Source organism: Siphateles boraxobius, unplaced genomic scaffold (genome assembly GCF_051911475.1).
Source record: "Siphateles boraxobius isolate OS27281-9 unplaced genomic scaffold, OSU_SipBor_1 48, whole genome shotgun sequence".
NCBI lineage: Eukaryota > Metazoa > Chordata > Actinopteri > Cypriniformes > Leuciscidae > Siphateles > Siphateles boraxobius.
In genome coordinates this window covers 10497296-10520691 of record NW_027509119.1, presented here as the reverse complement: position 1 = coordinate 10520691, position 23396 = coordinate 10497296, and the positions used below count along the sequence as shown (strand labels likewise).

Genomic DNA, 23396 nt, shown 5'->3' with positions numbered 1-23396 from the left:
GTGCTTAAAGACAGCACTCTTTTTTTAAATGAATATTTTTAAGAGTTACACAACTAAGCACACTTATTTTTCACAAGGATAGTTGTATAAAAATGTATTTAAAATAACAGTTTGATTACACAGTAGTGTCCTAAACATTAAGTTTTTGTTCTGTCCTATAAACGAAAGCAAATTACTGCATGAAGTGCTCATCAGAACATACAGTATGATTTGTCAAATAAAGCTCTTTTTAAATGAGATCATGTGATGCTTATTCTTTGGTTAGGACAAAGTGATGGTTAGGTTACATTTGAAAGATGCATCGCTTGTCACTTTTATTGCATCAGTCCTGCTAAAGACGCTGTTTCGATACAAAACAGAGCATAAGTGTCCAGGTTTCCATTTCATCATAGGCCTCCAATTCAATGAACATTATGCAGGACTGAATTCTTGTTTTGCTCTATTGTTCTGTTATTACACTTTCTATTATCCACTTTCATCCCTCTTCTTCAGTCATCCCTCTGAAAACAGAGCTGGCCGTGGAGCTGCTGGAGAAGGGTAGAGTTCGCTTCTGGTTGCAGGCTGAAAAAATCTCTGCCAATGGAAAAGTTGAATACGTGTTCAATGACAATATGATCTCCCAGGGAGAGGTGAGACGAATGCAGAAACAGACGTGTACATGAAATGTTACTCGTGAAATTCTTTGGAAACACTCATTTGGTTTGCTTTTGCATTAATAGTTTTTGTGTGTTGTAGAAATACAAGATGAACTTTGATAAAAATACTGGCATTATTGAGATGTTGATGGAGTCTCTGGGAAAAGAGGATGAGGGAACATTCACTTTCCAGCTTCAAGATGGCAAAGCCACTAACCAGTCCAGTCTAGTGCTAATTGGAGATGGTACTAATCTAAAAGTCCATATACACATACATACGAATATGTATCTTATAGAGTTTGTACCAATGACCGCATCTCATTTCCTTCAGTGTTCAAGCAGTTACAAAAGGAATCCGAGTTTCAGAGAAAAGAATGGCATAGAAAGCAAGGTACGAGTATATTTACAGTACTGTATAAACACTGTAATATTATTTTTTTTAAAAGCTTATGAACAATGTGTTAAATGATTCAAACACTAATATAATACATCATAACATGGCCTCGTTTATTCCATGGATCCATAGAATGTACATATAATACTGTAAAAAGTAGTATAGTATGGCTGTATGTCATTCCACTGTTTGTACATTATTCACTGCTGTTTCTGCACTGTAAGGTCCACACTTCGTGGAGTATCTTAGTTATGATGTCACACCTGAGTGCTGTGTAAGACTGAAGTGCAAGGTGAGTCTTCTCTCTAATAAAACACAGCTGTAGTGCTGCCTGTTTCTTTATTAGTGACATATTAACATGTGATCTAGGTTGGTAATATGAAGAAAGACTCCGTGGCGATGTGGTATAAGGATGGACGAGAGGTCAAGGTCAATGAGAAACTGGATTTCTCTGAAGGAGTTTTAACTTTGGAGATCAGCCAGGTGAGAAGCATTTTACTCATGCAGAGAAAATGATTTGGTGTAGAAACAATTATCACAAGAAGCGGCAAATAACTCATTGAATTAAATGTACTATTTTGAAGTGCTGTAGTATTTTCTCGTAAAACGTACTCCAGTAATCTTTGCAATTTTGAAAAAAAAAATTTTATAGTGGGTTACCTAGATATTACTCTTCATAAATTCACAAAATATGGTCAGCAACTTACACAAACATTTAGTTAATATGCCTCTACACTGAACAAAATTATAAACACAACACTTTTGTTTTTGCCCTCATTTTTTATGAGCTGAATTAAAAAATCTAAGACTAATTCTATGTACACAAAAGGCCTATTTCTCTCAAATAATGTTCACAAATCTGTCTAAATCTGTTCATTTAATCTGGATTGTTTTTGTTGTTTTGTGCATCTGTCTTCATACTATTTCAAGTTTACTTCTTGCTTGTTACATTACTGTATTTCTGCTTTTGTCAGATTTTTGTGGCCTACAGCATCCAGCGCAAGGGGAAAAGCCTGTGTTTCTGTAGTGTTAGATTAGAGATTTTATTTAAAGTCTATTTATTTGACCTATTTTTTTAAAGTCTATGGATCGGACACATACTTAAATTGTTAGGCATGTAATTGTTTTAATGAATTCTGTTTGTGCATGTCAACGGCAGATTTCGAAAAAGGATGCTGGTATATATGAAGTAGTTCTGAAGGATGACAGAGGCAAAGACACCTCCACCCTCAACCTTACTGACCAAGGTAACAGCAGAAATGTGCTTTAAAAGTACTAATAGCAACTATTATTAAACTCTCCAGAATTACTTTATGCACTTTATTTTAAGGTGCTCTTGCAACTATGCATAATTTACTGATGATATTACTATAGTAAGTGTGTGTGAGATGTGAAACATAGACACTGTAAAATAAGGTGTTACCAAACATTTTATCCTATTTGAATCCATATCCCAGAATTATTGGGATTTTCCCCCACAATTGGTGTGGAAATTTGAAGAAACGTAATTCTTCATCATTTGATCTGTATATTAAAGATGCTAATAATACGTAATCTTTTGTAAATAAATGTCTAACTTCTGTTTTCCAGGATTCAAAGACCTGATGAATCAGGTTTTCAGTGTTATCGGTAAGATTTACAACCTCATTTTCAAGCGTAAATGATTGTTATGAGGACATGGCAAACACTAGTTAAACTGTCTTCTAAATGTCTTTGCATTTAAACATGTAGTTTTAGCAATGCAGGACAAATGTTGACTTTCATTTTGTCCAGCAAACTCTTCCACTCAACTGAAGATCCAGAGCACAGAGGAGGGAATCCGGATCTACTCCTTCGTCAACTACTATAACGACGAGCTGCACGTCACCTGGCATCACAAGTAAGAACCGTCTCATCAAGCAATCTTACTGTAATTAGTATATATTATATATGCTTTACCCATGGTTTTACTGGTGACTGAATTTTTGTGAAGGCTTTTATGGATTTACGTTTGTTTTTTTCCTGAAGTAAAAGTAGTTTAAATTCAACATTAGTATGTTGGCTTTACTTTCTCAGCTTGTGGTCAGCTGTGTGCGTATGCTTTATTAAAGGGATGCTGCGATCGCATTCACCGAGCGCATTAAGAGTGGTGTGGTGGGTGAGCAGCTGTGGCTGCAGATCTCTGAGCCCACCGAGAAAGATAAAGGCAAATACGCCATTGAGTTCTTCGATGGGAAAGGAGGTTTACGCAGAACTGTGGAACTGGCTGGACAAGGTGAGGAAACACATGCTCATACACACACACACACACACACACCATACAATAGCTCTGTGCCAAAAACTAGTCACATGCTTTGCTGTCTAATAGGGGTGGGTGATATGGCAAAAATATCATATCACAATTTTCTGAACATCTATAAGCAGTAGGCTTTTTAGAATTAAATTTAGATTTCTAAAAGATTAAAAAGTAGTAGTACGGAGAATCTATAAATTATGAATAATTCACTGCCATTGTGAGAATAACATGTAATAATACAATCAATAGAAAGTAACTGTAGTCTGATTTTAAAATGTAATATAATATAATTACAAGTACTTCGTTCTGGTAATCTGATTACGTTATCCAGATTACATTTAATCAGTTACTACCCAGCGCTGTGTATTAATAATCTTTTGTGGTGCTTATTTTGATGTGTTGATTAACATACTAAAGCATATGTAAGTACTTGATTATAATTTTAACTATAGTGTGTTATTTGATATTACATTACAGTTCACATATTTTAAATGTACTAAAGTGCATCTTTAAAACAAATACATGACATTCAAGTTTAATTTATGGTTTTCAAGCATTTATGGTCTTAGTTTACCATAAATGCTTGTCAGTACATTTGGCAGTACACTTTAACCATTTTTCAGAGACAATAAAAGTTATAATAAAATTGCATATAAAGATGTACTTAAGTCCTACTTAACTTTAAGTTCAACTAATTGCATTTAATATAAATTTAAACTAATGCAATTAAGTGTGCGAAAACTACATTAAGCATATTTCCGTTATAATTACTTTTTTTTATTAAAGAATGCTAAAGTGTACTTCTTTTCACAGTCAGTCAGTCTGTCAATAGTCAGTCTATTTTTCTGAAACACTGTTCACGATAAATATTGCAAACAGCAGAATTAAAGCAAACTGTACTCTCAAGATGTCCCAAAACAAGGGAACTGGGTATAAACACACAGCCACCGGTGCTCATTGGTTACATGAGATATAAATATCAGATGGAACAACCAAATATTCCAAGGCACTCACGTGGTTAAACGTAAAAAGTTATTAGTCATTAAAACATTAAAAGTGTTGATCAACGTGTTTCGGCTTGACCGCTTTCTTCAGGATCCACCTGATGTTTTCAGTGTTGTATAAATCTGCTATTTGCCATTAACTATGATTCATTTATTAAGTGTGCAAAAGTGTCCGATTAGTTGTGGCTCCAATGAGGAATAAAACAAATTTTATAATAAATAATGATGCATTACATTTTTATCTTTTCAGCATTTGACGATGCATTTGCTGAATTTCAAAGACTCAAGTAAGTGCCTTTAAGCTGAAAATGGTTTGTGATTTGTGATAGATAATATTCAGCTTGACTGACTGAACAACTAAATTGACTAACTACAAATATTTTCTTTTCCCATCTTCAATTTTTTTCCTTAGGGCTGCAGCTATCGCAGAAAGAAGTTAGTAGATGAATGCAGAAATACACGCTTGTTTAACACATCAGTTTAACTGTATCTTTTGAAAGGTGGTATGAGTGTAGCGGATATTTGTAATCCTTGTGTTTTTCTCAGATCGTGCTCGTGTGGCAGGTGGTCTGCCTGATGTTGTGACCATCCAAGAGGGCAAGGTACTGTACATGGTTCTCCACACGGTTTGAAAATAACATTTCTGCACAGCTCCACACATAACTTTTCAACAAAAACAACAGCAACAACAACAAAAAAAGTTCTGTTTTCAGTATCGTTCCATCTGTCTCTTTCCTTCTCTCTCATAGGCTTTGAACTTGACCTGCAATATCTCGGGTGACCCTGTACCAGAGGTCACTTGGCTGAAGAATGAACGTGAGATGGTTTCGGACGATCACTACATTCTGAAGTTTGAGTCAGGCAAGTTTGCCAGTTTCACCATCACCGGCGTCAATACGGCTGACTCTGGAAAGTACAGCATCCTTGTAAAGAACAAGTACGGTACGGAGAGCGGCGATTTCACCGTAAGTGTCTTCATCCCAGACGAGGAACACGGCAAGAAAAAATAAAGGAAATCACAAAATCCAAATCAATAAGATAAATGAAAGATTTAAAAGAATTCGGAAAGATTTATAACAAGTTTTGACAAAAATGCCCTATTATATTGAATATCTCAAGGGACACTATCAGTCAAATGTTTGGAATAATTCAGATTTTTTAATGTTTTTGATAGAAGTCTCTTCTGCTAACCAAAGGCTGCATTTACTTGATCAAAGCATACAGTAAAAACAGTAATATTTTGAAATATTATTACAATTTTAAAGAACCTATTTAAATATATTTTATAAAAAGTCATTTATTGCTGTGATGCAAAGCTGAATTTTCAGCATCATTATTCCAGTCTTCAGTGTCACATGATCCCTCACAAATCATTCTTATATAAAATCATTTTTACTGTATTTTGATGCTCAAAATGCTCAAAAATATTTGTAAAAAATCAGTATTCTAAACTTTTGACTGTTTTATATCCTTAGTGGAGTGTCCAAAATGGTGCTAATATCTTGGTTGCAGATTGAAAAGTGTTGATCCAAGTTTTAATCCACCAGTACCCATATTTACAAAATAGTGCTCTAATTGGAAACAAACTGTTTTAACCAATATTTTTCTGTATAGATCTAGCTTTATAATAATTATCAACCTGCATTATTTACTTGACCATTTTAAATAGTTTAAAGCCCAGATTTGAAAAGCCCAGATTGTGTTGTAAGTGGCTTTCCGTATGTAGTTTTACTGTTAGAAGAAACAGATGCGCTGATGCGCATAAAAGATCAACGGTTTTGAATTGAGGGACAAATGGATGCTCCGTTTCTGTACAGTTTATCATTATTCTGTCCTGAAAAGCAGGGGCTTAGATTCACAAAAAAACACTAAATAGTTACAATGAATGCTGTAAAGACAACTTTAAATGTTGTGTAAATGAATCAATGGCCCTGCTGCAAGGTTTCTATGGATACTTCACACTGCTAATAAATAACTGCACGTATGATCCCATTGTGCATAGCAGTTATGACTCCACCTCCTGTTTTACCTCACAGATAATGATGTGACTTCCTGTGTTATTTCCAATAAACGGAGCACTTATTCTCTCAACTCCCTCTCTGTGTGGTTTCAGTGTGTCCCTTGTTTCTTCTCCACACTGTCCTCATCTTTCACATCCCTCCTTCCTGAATCCTGCATCTGAGATGCTGATGTTGTCTCGTCGTCTGAACACCTGGACAAACCTGAACACGGTCACTAACTTTACCCTCAACTGCAGACCTAACTTGCCCACTCTCACAGAAACTTGAGTTTACAAATACTGTTTTTGTTTTCATAGCCTAATAGAAATGTCCAGAATAAATTTGCGGGTAAATAAATACTTTGTAGAACTGCATTGGAACAATACTACATGTAACATGCACATAACCTTAGATTTTATTAACATCCAAGTGGATATTGTGCAAAACTTTTTTAGTGCATTAAAAAAAAACATACAGAGATCTTATTTTAAATTATAATTTATGCCACACTTAAAGTCAAGTCACCTTCATTTATATAACGCTTTTAACAATATAAATTGTTTCAAAGTAGCTTTCCAATGACAATAGGAAATAACAGTAACAGAGATTGTTTTGGCTTTAAAGCAGCTCTAGAATAATGTTATTGTCCAGCTATAGTTAGTTTTGATTGATTGATTCACTTCCGTTGCAAACATTTTTAATTATTAACTTAGGGGCAGCTAACACGACACGGGTCTAACAGAAAACAGTAACAGCGCTCCAGCCTGCTCATCCACACAAAACAGTGCCTGGTGGTTCAAGAACGCAAACCCTGAGATAGATTCCAAGGTGCAAGCCTTGAAAAATTTGAGAAAAGGTTATTTCTGCGCAAACCTCAGAAACACAAACCCGCGAAAACGCAGACGGCGTTATAAATAATTCCTGTCTGGCCTTAAAAATGTATAATAAAGTATTATTTATCGCTTCCACGTAGCCATGTGAACCAGAATTATTCCAAAAACGTTTTATAGATACAGAGGTAAAGGGAAGGGAAGGAGGCCTTCACATGGAGAGACTAGTTGACACTTCAGGACTGCGTTGTCGTCGTGTCCAGGCGCAGGTCCTTCATAAGATCTGGATACGGCCTGGATCCGGCGGACTGCGGTAAACTCGGGATAAACAGAGAGGCTAATATTTGCGTAGACGCCAACTTTCTTATGATGTAACAAGTACATCAGGATTTATGAGAAGTGTTCCCAGTTCCGGCTGACCTAATCTATGCAGCCTAACATTGAATTATAGAAGTCTATAATGTGTTGTGTATGCTAGGTCAAAGAGATGTGTTTTTAGTATAGATTTGAACTGACAGAGTGTCTCTGCTTCCCGGACAATGTTAGGAAGATTGTTCCAAAGTTTTGGTGCTAAATAGGAAAAGGATCTACCGCCAGCAGTCGATTATCAACTGGCCACAAGTTTGAGATTACAATAGACGTGAAGGACTATAATGCATTAAGTCCTCGCTCAAGTACTGGGAAGCTAAACCATTTAGTGCTTTGCAAGTAATCAGCAATTTAAATTTTATATGATGTTTAATAGGGAGCCAATGCAGTTTTGACAGAACTGGGCTAATATGGTCATACTTCCTGGTTCTGGTAAGAACTCTAGCTGCTGCGTTTTGGACAAGCTGTAGTTTGTTTATTAAGCGTGCAGGGCAACCACCCATAATAGCATTACAATAATCTAGCTTTGATGTCATGAACGCATTAAGTAATTGTCCCGCATTTGTCATTGAGAGCATATGACGTAATTTGTATATATTTTTGAGATTGAAAAATTCAGTTTTACAGATACTAGACACGTGGCTTTAAAATTAAATATTGGTATCAAAGAGCACACCCAGGTCCCTAACCAACGACAAAGACTTGACAGAGCAGCCATCAAGTTTTAAACAGTATTCTAGGTTATTACATGAGGAAGGGTTTTGTCCAATAATTAGAATCTCTGTTTTTTCAGTAGTAGAAAATTACTAGTCATCCAGTTTTTTATAATTCAGCTATGCATTCCGTTAATTTTGTGGATTGGTAAGTTTCGTCAGGGCGTGAAGAAATACTGTATATAGCTGAGTATCATCAGGATAACAGTGAAAACTAATGCCATGATTCCTAATGATATCTCCTAAAGGTAGCATGTACAGAGTGAACAGAAAAGGTCCTAGCACTGAGCCTTGTGGTACGCCATACTGAACTTTCAATCGATAAGACATTTACTGCTACATACTGATAACGGTCAGATAAGTATGATTTAAACCATGCTTATGCAATTCCGCTAATGCCAACATAATTTTCGAGTCTATTTAAAAGAATGTTGTGGTCAATAGTATCAAATGCAGCACTAAGATCGAGTAACACTAATAGAGAGATACAACGAAGATCGGATGATAACAGCAAATCATTTGTGACTCTAATGAGACTACAATGCATTGCCTGATGCGATACTGTTGTAGACGGTTGCATAGTTATAATTTTCTCCTTGATCTTATCAATCTTGTAAGTAAAGTTGTTCATTAAGTCATTACTGCTGTGCTGCTTGGAAATGTTTGGGGTTTTGAAGCTTTATTTTTCATTAATTTAGCCACTGTTTCAAATAAATACCTAGGGTTTTGTTTATTTTCTTCTAACAGGGTTGAAAAATAAGCAGATCTAGCAGCTTTTAAGGCCTCTCTGTACGCAATCGTGCTCTCTTTCCATGAAATGCGGGGAAAAAAACTCTAGTTCCCTTTCAGTCGATAACGTCGGACGTAGTCGACGCGACTGAAATGGGATCACGCTAGGGAGCCTATCATCTTCGAGTACTATTGAACGAGCCAATGTAATTGGCGTGCGTGATTCGCATCACACACTCCGCCCCCGCGGCGCGGGTATAAATACGGAAGTGGATGCACGCACTAGTTGCCTTTCGCTTCGGAGCCGATCGTTTGATGTCTCTGAGAGTGCTGTTGTCTACAACGAGCGAGTGTGTCGGTGTTCTTCAGGAAGACTCTCCCAGTGCTGGTGTTCTACAGCGCGAGTGCAGCGGTGATCGCGAGCTTTGAGCTCTCAACTGCTGTTTTAACAGCAACAAATTTCTAAATGTTTGTGTGTGTTGATGGCTGGTTAGAGGGCGGAAAAGTGAGTGCTTCACTGTTTCAGTTCTCTGTTCAGTGTTGCCGCGGTCATTTCCCTGTGTGCTCCGGCACTGGTGACGGTCCTATTTTCTGAAAGAGCAACACGGGTGCGTTTGCGTCTTTTTCAAGATGTCATTCCGCCCGTGCGTTTCTGGGTGCGGTCGTTCCCTGTCTCTCTCTGATGGTCACAACTGTTGTGTCACGTGTTTGGCTTACAGCACGCTGAGACAGCTTTTGTGGACAGCTCATGTTTTCACTGTGGGAACATGACTGTCGCAGTGTTGAGGGCGAGACTCGCCTTCGTTCGCGGAGAGCGAGTCCCCATTACCATGCCCCACCCTCGGGTGCTGTGTGGGATGGGTGACCGGAGGATAGTGTTGGATGTCCCGCCCGGTAACCATTCCCTGTGGGCTCCTCACTCCTCCCTTCCACTGCAACCACTGGAGCCTCCTGTGTTGTCTGCTGGTCCATCTGTAATGGGTGGGCCAGCGGTTTCACTCGGGGCTCCCCTGGAGGACAGGACGCCGATTGCAGCATCAGAGGGTGAGCTGACTTCTGGAGATGATGACTCGGCTGCATTGTCTCCCTCCGGGAGTTCAATGTTGCCCGAGCCGGATCCAGAATAATCAGCTATGCTGAAACGGGCCGCCGAGGCTGCCGGGCTCGAGTGGAACCTCCACCGTGTCCCGTTCAGTCTCGGTTGGAATCTGGAGTTTGGTATCTTGGGGCGGGCCGCGCTGGTTCTCAGCTCGCCGCCCCAGTGCCTTTCTTTCCCGAAATGCATGGAGAGCTTATCAGGTGGTGAACAGCATCTTTCTCTGCCAGAAACTGCCTGAATAGCTTTTCCCCCTCATTACCCTTGATGGAGGAACGGTGAAGGGTTGCGAGGTGTCCCTCCATTGGAGCGGTCTGTCGACACAGGTGCACCTGTGTCCGGCGGCCGCTGCCTTTTGGGGGGATCCTCGTCTCCCCCCTAAGGCCTGTGAGTTTCGTCCGTTCCGACGGGCAGAGCTTACAAAGCCTGTGGGCAAGCCCCTTCCTCTTGCGTGCCATGGCGTTGCTGCAGGCTAGGGCACCCATGGCATGCACGAGGGTAATCCAGACCGTGCGCTCATAGGTGAGCACCGCACTGCATCCGACCTCACCCTCCGGGGTACGGGTGTCGTAGCGTGCGTGATCGGTCTGGCGATGTCCACCTTGGTGGTCCAGTAGCGCCTTCGTTGGCTCAGCCTGGTTGGTATGGCGGATGCGGACAAGGTTCGGTTCCTGGTCTCCCCAATTTCCCAGGTTGGGCTGGTCGGCGACGCGGTGGAGAACTGCATCAAACAGTTCTCTGCCGCTCAAGCGCAGACGGAGGTCATCCGGCACATCCTGCCCCGGTGGCCAGCTGCTGCCTCCACCCGCCGCCGGTGGCAGCTCCTCCGCCTGCTCGTCGCCGTGGGCGTTCTCCGGCCGCCGCTCCTGCTGGCCCTCCGCAGCAGCCTCCACCCAGGCCTCAGCAGGGAGCCGGCCGCAGTAGAGACGCCCAGCCCGCTCCAGGCGCTGCCAAGCCAGGTGGCAAGCGACAGCGAAAGCATTCCGGAGCGGGCCGCCCAGGAATGGATGAGATGCTCTTGGAGTGGCACGATCACTCCCTCCCCCCGGGTGAGGGCCGGGTGGAGCCTTTGTTTGTGTGTGTGTCTGTTCCGCCGCTGGCTCCCTAAAAAAAAAAAAAAAAAAGCGGAGCAAGCGGTACCCACACTTCAAAGAAAGAGCAATTTCATCTGTTCCTGGGTCCCAAGAGGGCCAGTCTGGTGGGTGTGACCCTGTATAGCCTTACACCCCTCAGCTCCCCCTTGGTCGCCAGCAGGCAGCTTGGTGCGTTCGAGGACCCGGTCATCCGCCTTCTCACGCGCCCCCTGCCGCTTGTGGAGACAGGTAAGTGTTGCACAGCACACTAACACCACTCTCTCTACTTTGCTGCCCCACCTCAGGCTCGGCTACCCCGCTCAAGTCAGTGATAGTCATCACATTAGGTGTTGAGCAGACGTGCTCCTGAAAATTCAGTGATATTCATCACACCGAGTGTTGAGCAGTGCTCCTGACTTGTGCGTGCTTATCTTATCCTGCTGGCGAAGGATTTGATATAGCCGCTCCTCCAGCCGGTACGAAGGCCAGTTGTAAACTCGTTCTTCGTGCTACTAGGTGGTGGGTCGTGACCATCTTGGCCCAAGATTGGTCTGCAGCTTTGACCTGAAAGACATGTGCTTCAGATCTCTACCTCCCGCACCGCAGGCCATCCTGTGTGTTGCGTCTAAGGGTGGAGTATCAGTACAGTGTCCTTCCCCTCGAGTGCTCCAGAGCCCGTTGGGTCTTCAGGTCAACTGGAAGAGAGTAATCTCGCCCACGGGCTGAGTATCTCTTTTCTAGTTTTGGAGAGGTACTCGGTCCAACATGTCTCTCCAATGAGAATGTGTTCAGCTGGTGTTGAAGTGAGAAAGGGTCCCACTGAAAGAACTTTCAGAGGCTCCTGGGGTATATGGTAGTCGCAGCCTTTGGCTCCCTCCATATGTGACCGCTTCAGCGCTAGCTTCACGATCGAGTCCCGAGGTGACCGTGGCAGAGCAGCTCACCCTGTGTGACTATAGTTCATCCCGGTCTGCTGCCAAACCCTCTTCAACAGAGCGGCCATGTACAAAGGGCGTGTTTTAACGGGGGCCTGGGCGACCCCCGACTACACGGGCATTCGTGCCTCGAGTTGTTAGACATTGCGACCGTTGCGCAAGCTTCCCCTGCATGTCACAAACTCACCCGTCACCTCCTCCTTGGAGTCAGACGCTTCTGAGGGCGCCTTATTCCACTCCTCCCGCTTACTCAATCGTGCCGCCATCGAGCCTCACGACAGTTATAGCCAGGGCAAGTGGAGACTCCATCCCCTGGGTCCGGCTGGGTCATGACCATTCCGGGGCCGCTCAGTTGCCCCCCCGGTTTTATTTTTCCGCCAGTGTTTGGGTAAACCGAGCGGACTACCCTTGGACAAACACTGGGACTCAGCGGCCCCAGGGGCCCGCAGAAATGCGTTTAACCCCAGTGAGCCTTCTAAAAGTGACTGCGACTCATGGTCGCCTTGCGCCTGCAAGTCAGTGAAATCATCACTCTTCATGTTGAGCAGATTTGCTCCTGAAACTCAGTGAAGTTCATCGCACTCTGGTGTTGAGCAGCAATGCTCCTGTAGCTCAGTGAGTCCATCACAGGTAGCTCAGTGAATTCATCACACGCAGTGCTGAGCAGAAATGCTCCTGGTGCTCAGTGAAGTTCCTCGCACTCAAGTGTTGAGCAGAAATGCTCCTGAAGCTCAGTGAGTTTATCACACTCAGGTGTTGAGCAGTAATGCTCCTGAAGCTCAGTGAACTTGTCACACTCAAGTGCTGAGCAGAAATGCTCCTGTCGCTCAGTGAGGTTCTTCGTACTCAAGTGTTGAGCAGAAATGCTCCTGAAGCTCGGTGAGTTTATCACACTCAGGTGTTGAGCAGGAATGCTCCTGAAGCTCAGTGAACTTGTCACACCCAAGTGCTGAGCAGAAAATGCTCCTGAAGCCCAGTGATCTTCACATGTTGTGTTGAGCAATGCTCCTGTCTTTTGCGCCCGTCACTTGCACCTACGTGCCATGTCAGGAGAGGAACAGGTCTTCATAGTTGCCCCTCATTGGCCCAACTAGACCTGGTTCCCTTCAACAGCCTTCCTGACTTCCCCTGGATTCGGGGACGGGGCACGATGGCACACGCGTTCTTCCCCCGGAGATTCCGGGCGGTCTTACATCCGAACGCGGAGGTTCAGGTGGCTATCACAAGAACATGTGTTAGTTACCATCACTTCTGCGAGCACCCCCTAGAATTGGGTAGCGTGCTTACGCCTTTAGAAGTGGAACCTAGTCGTTGAGTGCGTCTTCTCCCCTGAGGAGATCCTGAAAGCTTTCGATCACTTCAGTGCTCTCTTTCCTGCAAAATGGGTTGCAGTAGGCTGTTTTCCTAAATCACCCTCAAAATGATGTTGCCTCGGTGTTTAAACGACGCTCATCGTGTTGCAGAAGTATGCAGAAGCACGTTCTGATCGTCAGGTTCCTGAGAAGCAAGGTCTTGTAAATCCTTGTGTCCCTCTTTATCCTCTTGGGCCTTGTCCCTGGTGCGACTGCACTGCAGAGACCGCCCCTGAGCCACTGCGGGTAGTGAGTTAAAAATTCTGTTATATCAGTTCTCCTGCTCGCGTGGTCTCTACTAGAGGGTAGGGACTTGCTCGCTTTCGGTCAACGTATTGTGCCTGGAGTCTGGGCCGGCTAACTCTCACAAGCTGAGACCCCGGCTCGGATTGTGCCCAAGGTTCCTACCTCTCCCGTAATAGGAGCAGGTGGTGAGCCTGCAAGCGCTGCCCTGGAGGAGGCAGATCCAGCCCTGGCTTCTCTGTCCGATTCGCTTGGACGTGTACAGAATGCAAGTCATAGACCTCAGACCAGCTCTTCAAATATCTGTTGGAATTCAGCAGAGAGGGAAGGCTGTTTCCATGCAAAGTTGCACTTAGTGCTTGCCTTCATTTCGGCAAAGATCCGAGATGCAACATGTCCACTTAGGTGTTGAGCTCCTCTATGATGAGTGTAAAGTGCTCCGCCTGGGCGTTGACGATATACTTTGCTAAACAGATTCTAGAGTTGGGGGCTGGACGACACCTAGTTGAACCGCTGCTTCCCGTGGGCTCCCTTCTCATGAAGCCAGTTTCACCGTGAGCCCGGTTCAAGTGTCGGCTTGCTGCGCCATTCCCCTCCTATGGACTGGATACGTGCGCCTTTCTACTCCAGTTGAGTTCCCTTAAAATTGAACCCTGTTGAGTTCCTCCACACCCCTCCGACGTCGGACGTGCGGAACGTCTGGTGTTAGGCCTACCACTCGTAAGCAGTGTGGAACCTGTGTTAGGCTGGGTCCATATGTTGCGGTCCCTTCGGTGACCCCATATGTGTATTCTTCCACGATACGGCTCCCTGCGGTGAGCCCGTGTCTTCCCTCGGCAGAGTCTCTCTGCCGTCACTGTCCGGTGTGTCTCCCCCCGTCTTAGGCTGGAGCCACCCCAGTGACATTCCATATGTTAGACTGCCCGGTTTCCGCCCAGTTCATATGTGTATTCTCCACATTTCCTCCCTCGGGTTGGATGTGGCTTCCGCAGCGTCCCTTCCTTCCAACGTACGGGGAACGCTTTCCCAGTGGTCCTGTAGGAACAGCAGTGACTTCCCTGGCCTAAGCCCTGTCCTTCTCCGCCTTAAGTTTGCGGGGGCATCAGGAGGCTTTGGTTTAGGCACTGGAAGGTGGCAGCGTTAGTGGCGTGTTCAATGGTTGATCCCATTTCAGTCGCGTCGACTACGTCCGACGTTATCGACTGAAAGGGAACGTCCTGGTTGCGTATGCAACCCACCGTTCCCTGAAGGAGGGAACGGAGGACGTAGTCCCCTTGCCACTACCGCTGGACCACCGCTGACCCCGGGTTACTCTCGGCTCCTCAGCGAAAAGCAACTAGTGCGTGCATCCACTTCCGTATTTATACCCGCGCCGCGGGGGCGGAGTGTGTGATGCGAATCACGCACGCCAATTACATTGGCTCGTTCAATAGTACTCGAAGATGATAGGCTCCCTAGCGTGATCCCATTTCAGTCGCGTCGACTACGTCCTCCGTTCCCTCCTTCAGGGAACGGTGGGTTGCATACGCAACCAGGACGTTTTGTTTTCTTCCAGTTGCACTCCATTTTTCTGGCTGCTCTCTTAAGGGCCTGAGTGTACTTGTTGTACCATGGTGTTGAACTATTTTCTTTAATCTTCTTTAAGCGCAAAGGAGAGACTGTGTCTCTAAAGTGCTGGAAAAGAGAGAGTCAAAAGTTCTGTCGCAATATCGAGTGCTTCTAAGCTATCTGGGATGCTGAGGAGATGAAATTGATCAGGAATATTATAAATAAAGCAATCTTTAGTGACAGAAGTGATAGATCTAACAGATTTGTAACACAAGGCTAGATGATGATCTGAGATGTTATTGCTCTGCTGTAGAATTTCAATGGCATCAACATTGATTCCATGTGATAATTAGATTAGATCTAGAGTATGAAATTTAAAAACATGTAACATACTTACAATGTAAAAACACTTTGATTTGTGCATCTCTAAATTCAAGTCATGAAAATCTGGGGGAATAAAGTCTGGAATACACTACACGACTTTTCAAATCTGAACAGATTTTGAAACACTAGGCATCTCACTTAATAAAATGGTTAAAGACAAAATCATCATACACTAAACTAAACAACTGATCACACACTACCTTAGTTTCAAGTTCTTCCTAACTTCCCAACAACAAACTTGTGTTAGGAGACGCATGAGATCAGATCAAAATAACAATCCAACATGTTTGATTCCTCTGGCTGAATAGCATTACAGTCTGAAGCTAAAAAAAATCTTTGCCCAATATACACTACACTATTTTAAGTGAAATCTGCAGACTGGCTCTGACTTGTGGGAAATGGTATTGACTCAAAACTGTAACTCAAGGCAAAAATTAAGCAGCCTTTAGTAAGAGTTTTAGGCCTGGTTTCACATACAGGGTTTATATTAAGCCAGGATTAGGCCTTAGTTCATTTAGGACATTTAAGTAACTTATAAATAAGCCTTAGAAAAAAACATTACTGATGTGCATCTTGAGACAAAAACAATGGTACTGACATATTTTAAGATATGACAGTGCAAGTTGCTTTCAGGTTAAACACCTTAAACATGCATTTTTTTAAGCCTTAAGTTTAAATTTAAGCCTTATCTGTGAAACCGGGAAATAGTTTACTTGTGTGAAAATGTAAATAATTTGCACCTAACATTATAGTTTATTGGTTCGGTTATATATTCACACAACTCTCAATAACAGTGATTGACACTTTTTCATAAAAACACAGAAGTAGGGTGAGATTTGCAATAATATAATTTTCTCAACTTTTTATATTTATGTAAACTTGGTAAGTGATATTATTTAGATCACACACACACATAAATACTAGGTCTTCACTACCCCAAAATAACTGACACTTTCATGGTAATATGGATTGATCATTTATAGTATTTAATCAAGAAATCATGATTGATTGCATATGTACATCCGTGTAATTTGTGCCTCTTGCTCTTGCCAGTTGAATGCGATTGAAAACATGGGTGATTATGGTGTGATGTCATATCTGGCTGATGCAGATGGAAACGTGACTGTTGGACCTGGGACTCATGTACCCACTTGTCATTCAACAAAGCCCTCAACCAGATCAATTCCCACAACACCCACCTCAGTCACTCCAACTCAAACACCAACCCCAGCTAATCCAAACTCCCAAAATAAAATTACAGATACCCTGAACCCTGAAAATCAAACCCCAGGTATGCCAACTCCATCAACCCCACCAACTCAAATCCCAGGAAATCAATCCCCAGGTACCCCAACCCTTGAAAACCAATCCTCAGATACCCCTTTTCTCCAACACCCAGCTAATCTGACTTCCTCAATCTCAAATACATCCACTCCTCAACCCTTCACTCCCACACCAGGTGAGAAATCTGCAAATATCTCAATGGACGATAAGACGATAACAGCAATGCTGAAAGGTGAGAAAGGGTGCAGAAATACACAGACATAAATCTATTACATGCATCCTGACAAAAAATATGTGGCTTTGTGTGTGAAAGTGATTGTTTGTTGGGGCAGGTGTAATTTACAGGTTTTGTTTCATACAGACTCTTTGTCTAAAGCAGATAATACCACTTTTAAAGAGGCGGTTGAACCCATACATCACACTGACCATGTTGATGTACCTGTTTCTACAACTGCACCGGAAACCGCATCTTCATCCGAACCGGAGCCCAACCCAGAGGAAACTACAGCAGCTCTTGAAACTGAAAACGAGGATTGAAATGTGTGTGAAACGAAAGATGATTAAAAATGCATGAGGACACGGTTTAACTGTATTTATGTTGTAGCACTTGGTATAGGGATAGTAACTATGTTAGTCTGTGTTGGAAGTTTATTTGATGAGAACTATCTGTTCATCAGGGCTTTACGGAGCCCCTAAAGGGACATAGTGATGGTAAACAAATTAGATAGGAGAAGGATATATATATTTCAATGCTTTTGCAATCTCTTAGAACTTTTGTGTTCCCCAACAAACTTTGCATTCACTCTTAAAACTTTTGGGAGGGAAAACTACTTCATTGCTTTCGCAAGTAAAATTCAAAGTGTCTTGTAAGAACGCAAACGTTTTACGAAGGAACGCAAAGTTTCTCGGGGAACACAATAGTTTTGTGAATGAATGCAAAGTTCCCTTTCGAAGTGAAACTTCTTTGCTGCGTCTGCGCCGATTTATTGGCTGACGACAGTCCATGACATCACAAGCGGAGCGCACTCAAGTATAAAAGGCCGTTTTTAATACACATTGTCATGTTTTTTTTTGTCTTCAGGAGCTGTTTGTTTGTGTAGTGAGTGGTAAAGGCGAATGAAACAATGGAACCAAGCAATGCTTCAGGAAGTGTGTGCCTCGTTGTACTAGGTTTCTGGGAGTGAAGCACGTTTAGCACTCGAGAGCTCCGCACACTCTTAGCCCACTCCTCGAGGAATCAGGAACATGCTTCTGCGCCTCATGGTTGTGGTCCTGCTCTCGCTGAGACACAACAAAGGCTAAAGTCACAGGGTTCACAAGTCAAGCTGCCAGAATATGAAGGAGGGATTGATCTTTCTCATTCCTCTGTAATGGGTTTGAGTGATCAGTTGGATCAGGATGGACTGTCTTTGCCGTCCTCTGATCCAGCAGAGACCATGCTGCTGGGCGACAATAAGTTTGGACAATGCTAGCATTTATCCTGCTCTTATTGCTTCCTTTTTTCATTCGGAAGTGAAATAGTATTAGGTTATCCCATTTTATAACAGTGATATTCTCCCTTTGGTTGGTTCTCCCTAAGAGCTGTATCTATTTAGAAGAAGCTGACATAGCTTAGCCATTATTCCTAGAGCTCTGCTTTTGGGGGCTTATAAGGCTATTCCTGTTCCGTGTGGGAGGGAGGAAGGTTGTAAAGGCCGGGACTCCCCTTGCTATAGAACAGGGGTGCCCGATCCTGTTCCTGGAGATCTACCTACCTGCAGATTTCAGTTCCATCCTTGCTCCAACACATCTGTCTGTAATTATCAAGTGTTTCTGAAGATCTTAATTAGTGGGTTCATGTGTGTTTGATCAGGTTTGGAGCTTTGCAGGACGGTAGATCTCCAGGGAACAGGATTGGACACCCCGGCTATAGAGCATACAATCATGCATTCATGCTATGCTCACTATGTTTGTGCATATTCACAATTTAAGAGTGATAAGATAAAATAAAAATTCTGCATCAAAATTTATAGACAAGTAGTTTGTTTAGGCATGGTTTGTAAGGAATTACAAACCTGCGCACATATATTCAAACGCACATAACTATAGAATCAATTCTTAATGCGCATGTGAACGCTATCAGCGTCTATCACAGGTTCACGTTTAAAGTCTGTTTAGGGAAAGGGAATGTCTAGGTTACACATTTAATCCTGGTTCCCTAGGAAGAGGAACGAGACACTGCGTCTCATTGCCATGCATAGGGCTTGCCTGCAAGTCTCCTTCAGATGAAAGAGTTGATGACATGTATTAAAGGCACCCTTTTATACTTACAGGTGCTTAACTTGTGCCGTCATGGACAGGCAATAAATTGGCATGTTTGTCGCTCATGGTTCAAACACTGGTTATGCTGATGACGTTCACCATTGCGTCTTTAGCAGACGTGGCGTCTACCTCCCCTTCTTAGGGAACCAGGGTTATATACGTAACGTAACACAGACGTTTCTCTGGCGAATGTAATTGTGTTGCGAAAGAACACAAAGTTTCTCGGGCGAATGCAAAACTTTTGCAAGCAAACACAAAGTTTTTTGGGGGAATGCAATTATTTTTCGAGCAAATGGCAAGTTTCTCTGAGGAATGCAATAATTTTGCAGAGAAGGCAAAGTTTCTAGGAGGAATGCAATAATTTTGCGAGAGAAGGCAAAGTTTCTTGGGGGAACACAATAATTTTGCGAGAGAAGGCAAAGTTTCTTGGGGGAACACAATAATTTTGCGAGAGAAGGCAAAGTTTCTTGGGGGAACACAATAATTTTGCGAGAGAAGGCAAAGTTTCTTGGGGGAACACAATAATTTTGCGAGAGAAGGCAAAGTTTCTTGGGGGAACACAATCATTTTGCGTGAGAAGGCAAAGTTTCTAGGAGAAATGCAATAATTTTGCGAGAGAAGGCAAAGTTTCTTGGGGGAACACAATCATTTTGTGAGAGAAGGCAAAGTTTCTAGGAGAAATGCAATAATTTTGCGAGAGAAGGCAAAGTTTCTTGTGGGAACACAATCATTTTGCGAGAGAAGGCAAAGTTTCTTGGGGGAACACAATCATTTTGCGAGAGAAGGCAAAGTTTCTTGGGAGAACACAATCATTTTTGCGAGAGAAGGCAAAGTTTCTTGGGGGAACACAATCATTTTGCGAGAGAAGGCAAAGTTTCTTGGGGGAACACAATCATTTTGCGAGAGAAGGCAAAGTTTCTTGGGAGAACACAATCATTTTGCGAGAGAAGTCAAAGTTTCTTGGGGGAACACAATCATTTTGCGAGAGAAGGCAAAGTTTCTTGGGGGAACACAATCATTTTGCGAGAGAAGTCAAAGTTTCTTGGGGGAACACAATCATTTTGCGAGAGAAGTCAAAGTTTCTTGGGGGAACACAATCATTTTGCGAGAGAAGTCAAAGTTTCTTGGGGGAACACAATCATTTTGCGAGAGAAGGCAAAGTTTCTTGGGAGAACAATCATTTTGCGAGAGAAGGCAAAGTTTCTTGGGGGAACACAATCATTTTGCGAGAGAAGGCAAAGTTTCTTGGGAGAACACAATAATTTTGCGAGATAAGGCAAAGTTTCTTGGGGGAACACAATCATTTTGCGTGAGAAGGCAAAGTTTCTTGGGGGAACACAATCATTTTGCGAGAGAAGGCAAAGTTTCTAGGAGAAATGCAATAATTTTGCGAGAGAAGGCAAAGTTTCTTGGGGGAACATAATCATTTTGCGAGAGAAGGCAAAGTTTCTTGGGAGAACACAATCATTTTGCGAGAGAAGGCAAAGTTTCTTGGGGGAACACAATCATTTTGCGAGAGAAGGCAAAGTTTCTTGGGAGAACACAATCTTTTTTGCGAGAGAAGGCAAAGTTTCTTGGGGGAACACAATCATTTTGCAAGAGAAGTCAAAGTTTCTTGGGGGAACACAATCATTTTGCGAGAGAAGGCAAAGTTTCTTGGGGGAACAATCATTTTGCGAGAGAAGGCAAAGTTTCTTGGGAGAACACAATCTTTTTTGCGAGAGAAGGCAAAGTTTCTTGGGGGAACACAATCATTTTGCGAGAGAAGTCAAAGTTTCTTGGGGGAACACAATCATTTTGCGAGAGAAGTCAAAGTTTCTTGGGGGAACACAATCATTTTGCGAGAGAAGTCAAAGTTTCTTGGGGGAACACAATCATTTTGCGAGAGAAGTCAAAGTTTCTTGGGGGAACACAATCATTTTGCGAGAGAAGGCAAAGTTTCTTGGGAGAACAATCATTTTGCGAGAGAAGGCAAAGTTTCTTGGGGGAACACAATCATTTTGCGAGAGAAGGCAAAGTTTCTTGGGAGAACACAATAATTTTGCGAGAGAAGGCAAAGTTTCTTGGGGGAACACAATCATTTTGCGTGAGAAGGCAAAGTTTCTTGGGGGAACACAATCATTTTGCGAGAGAAGGCAAAGTTTCTAGGAGAAATGCAATAATTTTGCGAGAGAAGGCAAAGTTTCTTGGGGGAACATAATCATTTTGCGAGAGAAGGCAAAGTTTCTTGGGAGAACACAATCATTTTTGCGAGAGAAGGCAAAGTTTCTTGGGGGAACACAATCATTTTGCGAGAGAAGGCAAAGTTTCTTGGGGGAACACAATCATTTTGCAAGAGAAGTCAAAGTTTCTTGGGGGAACACAATCATTTTGCGAGAGAAGGCAAAGTTTCTTGGGGGAACAATCATTTTGCGAGAGAAGGCAAAGTTTCTTGGGAGAACACAATCTTTTTTGCGAGAGAAGGCAAAGTTTCTTGGGGGAACACAATCATTTTGCGAGAGAAGGCAAAGTTTCTTGGGGGAACACAATCATTTTGCGAGAGAAGGCAAAGTTTCTTGGGAGAACACAATCATTTTGCGAGAGAAGTCAAAGTTTCTTGGGGGAACACAATCATTTTGCGAGAGAAGGCAAAGTTTCTTGGGGGAACACAATCATTTTGCGAGAGAAGGCAAAGTTTCTTGGGGGAACACAATCAATTTGCGAGAGAAGGCAGAGTTTCTTGGGAGAACACAATCATTTTGCGAGAGAAGTCAAAGTTTCTTGGGGGAACACAATCATTTTGCGAGAGAAGGCAAAGTTTCTTGGGAGAACACAATCTTTTTTGCGAGAGAAGGCAAAGTTTCTTGGGGGAACACAATCATTTTGCGAGAGAAGCGAAAGTTTCTTGGGGGAACACAATCATTTTGCGAGAGAAGGCAAAGTTTCTTGGGGGAACACAATCATTTTGCGTGAGAAGGCAAAGTTTCTTGGGGGAACACAATCATTTTGCGTGAGAAGGCAAAGTTTCTTGGGGGAACACAATCATTTTGCGAGAGAAGTCAAAGTTTCTTGGGAGAACACAATCATTTTGCGAGAGAAGTCAAAGTTTCTTGGGGGAACACAATAATTTTGCGAGAGAAGGCAAAGTTTCTAGGGAGAACACAATCATTTTGCGAGAGAAGTCAAAGTTTCTTGGGAGAACACAATCATTTTGCGAGAGAAGGCAAAGTTTCTTGGGGGAACACAATCATTTTGCGAGAGAAGGCAAAGTTTCTAGGAGGAATGCAATAATTGTGCGAGAGAAGTCAAAGTTCCTAGGGGGGAAAAGTTCTAAGTTTCTCATATTTTTTTCCATCACCATGTCTCCTAAGTGGCATCATAGTGCTTTGATGTCAACATGAAATAAAAATGGACACTTTTTACTTTTACTACATATTCCTGGTCTTATTATGCACAAAATGACATTATTCAAAAAAAAAAAAGAACAAAAAAAGTTAAGCTAAGTTATGAATGTAACACCTACTTTTCATTGTACCATCCACCTAGTGAAAGCGTCATGTCCTCTAGGTCTGTTGCTAAAAACACGTAAAAGGAGTGCACTGTTTAGTTTGCAGTACATATTCATTAATGTTCATTTATTTAGCAAACGATTTAGCCAGCAGCTTGCAAAATAAAACAAGCAGAATCAATTATAAGGGAGGTGACAATACAAGCAATGCTACCTTAACATTTAATTGAGTACTAGACTAATACAGCGTAAGATTTATTAAATATCACTGAATTTAATTTCACATGAATATGTTTTGAAAAATGTAATCTGCATGTTTATATTTGTGATTAAATAAAATATACATCCAAACACTTGAGTGATTAATATATCACTGACAATCAGCAAAACTGCAACACCTCAGTTATTTTGTTTTTCACTTAATAATACTGCTCCAGGTTTTCATTTTCTTTTAAGAACAGCTTTTGTAGCACAACATTATGCAAATACTCTATTTCTACAGCGAATTGCTAATTCATGAATTTGCTTTAAAATGTAGCAGCTACAGTTATTACTAGAACCAAGAAATTTAATCATATTCTCCAACTGTTGCTCACTTTCTATATTAATCAGAACACCTTTTTCAATACTTTAACTGAACATTAAAATTTGCACATGTACAGACAACTCCGGTTGATTCAAACTCAAATCACTCATCAGATGTAATCTCTTATGAATTAAACACACAAAAACTATGAAACAATT

General features: G+C 42.3%; 1 protein-coding gene across 12 annotated transcripts in view; it reads left to right on the top strand.

Annotated features, from left to right (window-relative positions):
* The window catches only part of myom1b (myomesin 1b), a 62945-nt gene extending 41884 nt beyond the window's left edge, over positions 1 to 21061 (top strand). For 5 of the 12 annotated variants that reach the window (XM_077201956.1, XM_077201958.1, XM_077201953.1 and 2 more), the window contains 15 exons: positions 493 to 629; positions 736 to 880; positions 967 to 1026; positions 1254 to 1321; positions 1399 to 1512; positions 2189 to 2276; positions 2620 to 2658; positions 2803 to 2908; positions 3120 to 3283; positions 4559 to 4595; positions 4721 to 4743; positions 4855 to 4910; positions 5058 to 5273; positions 16634 to 17096; positions 17226 to 17542. In XM_077201956.1, the coding sequence (XP_077058071.1) occupies positions 493 to 629; positions 736 to 880; positions 967 to 1026; positions 1254 to 1321; positions 1399 to 1512; positions 2189 to 2276; positions 2620 to 2658; positions 2803 to 2908; positions 3120 to 3283; positions 4559 to 4595; positions 4721 to 4743; positions 4855 to 4910; positions 5058 to 5273; positions 16634 to 17096; positions 17226 to 17401 (1892 nt within the window). In that variant the 3' untranslated portion in view covers positions 17402 to 17542. Of the gene's footprint in view, positions 1 to 492; positions 630 to 735; positions 881 to 966; positions 1027 to 1253; positions 1322 to 1398; positions 1513 to 2188; positions 2277 to 2619; positions 2659 to 2802; positions 2909 to 3119; positions 3284 to 4558; positions 4596 to 4720; positions 4744 to 4854; positions 4911 to 5057; positions 6400 to 16633; positions 17097 to 17225 lie in introns of those variants that run through there. The other 7 variants (XM_077201964.1, XM_077201962.1, XM_077201961.1 and 4 more) reach the window with 4 other exon arrangements.
* Positions 21062 to 23396: the final 2335 nt, after the last annotated feature.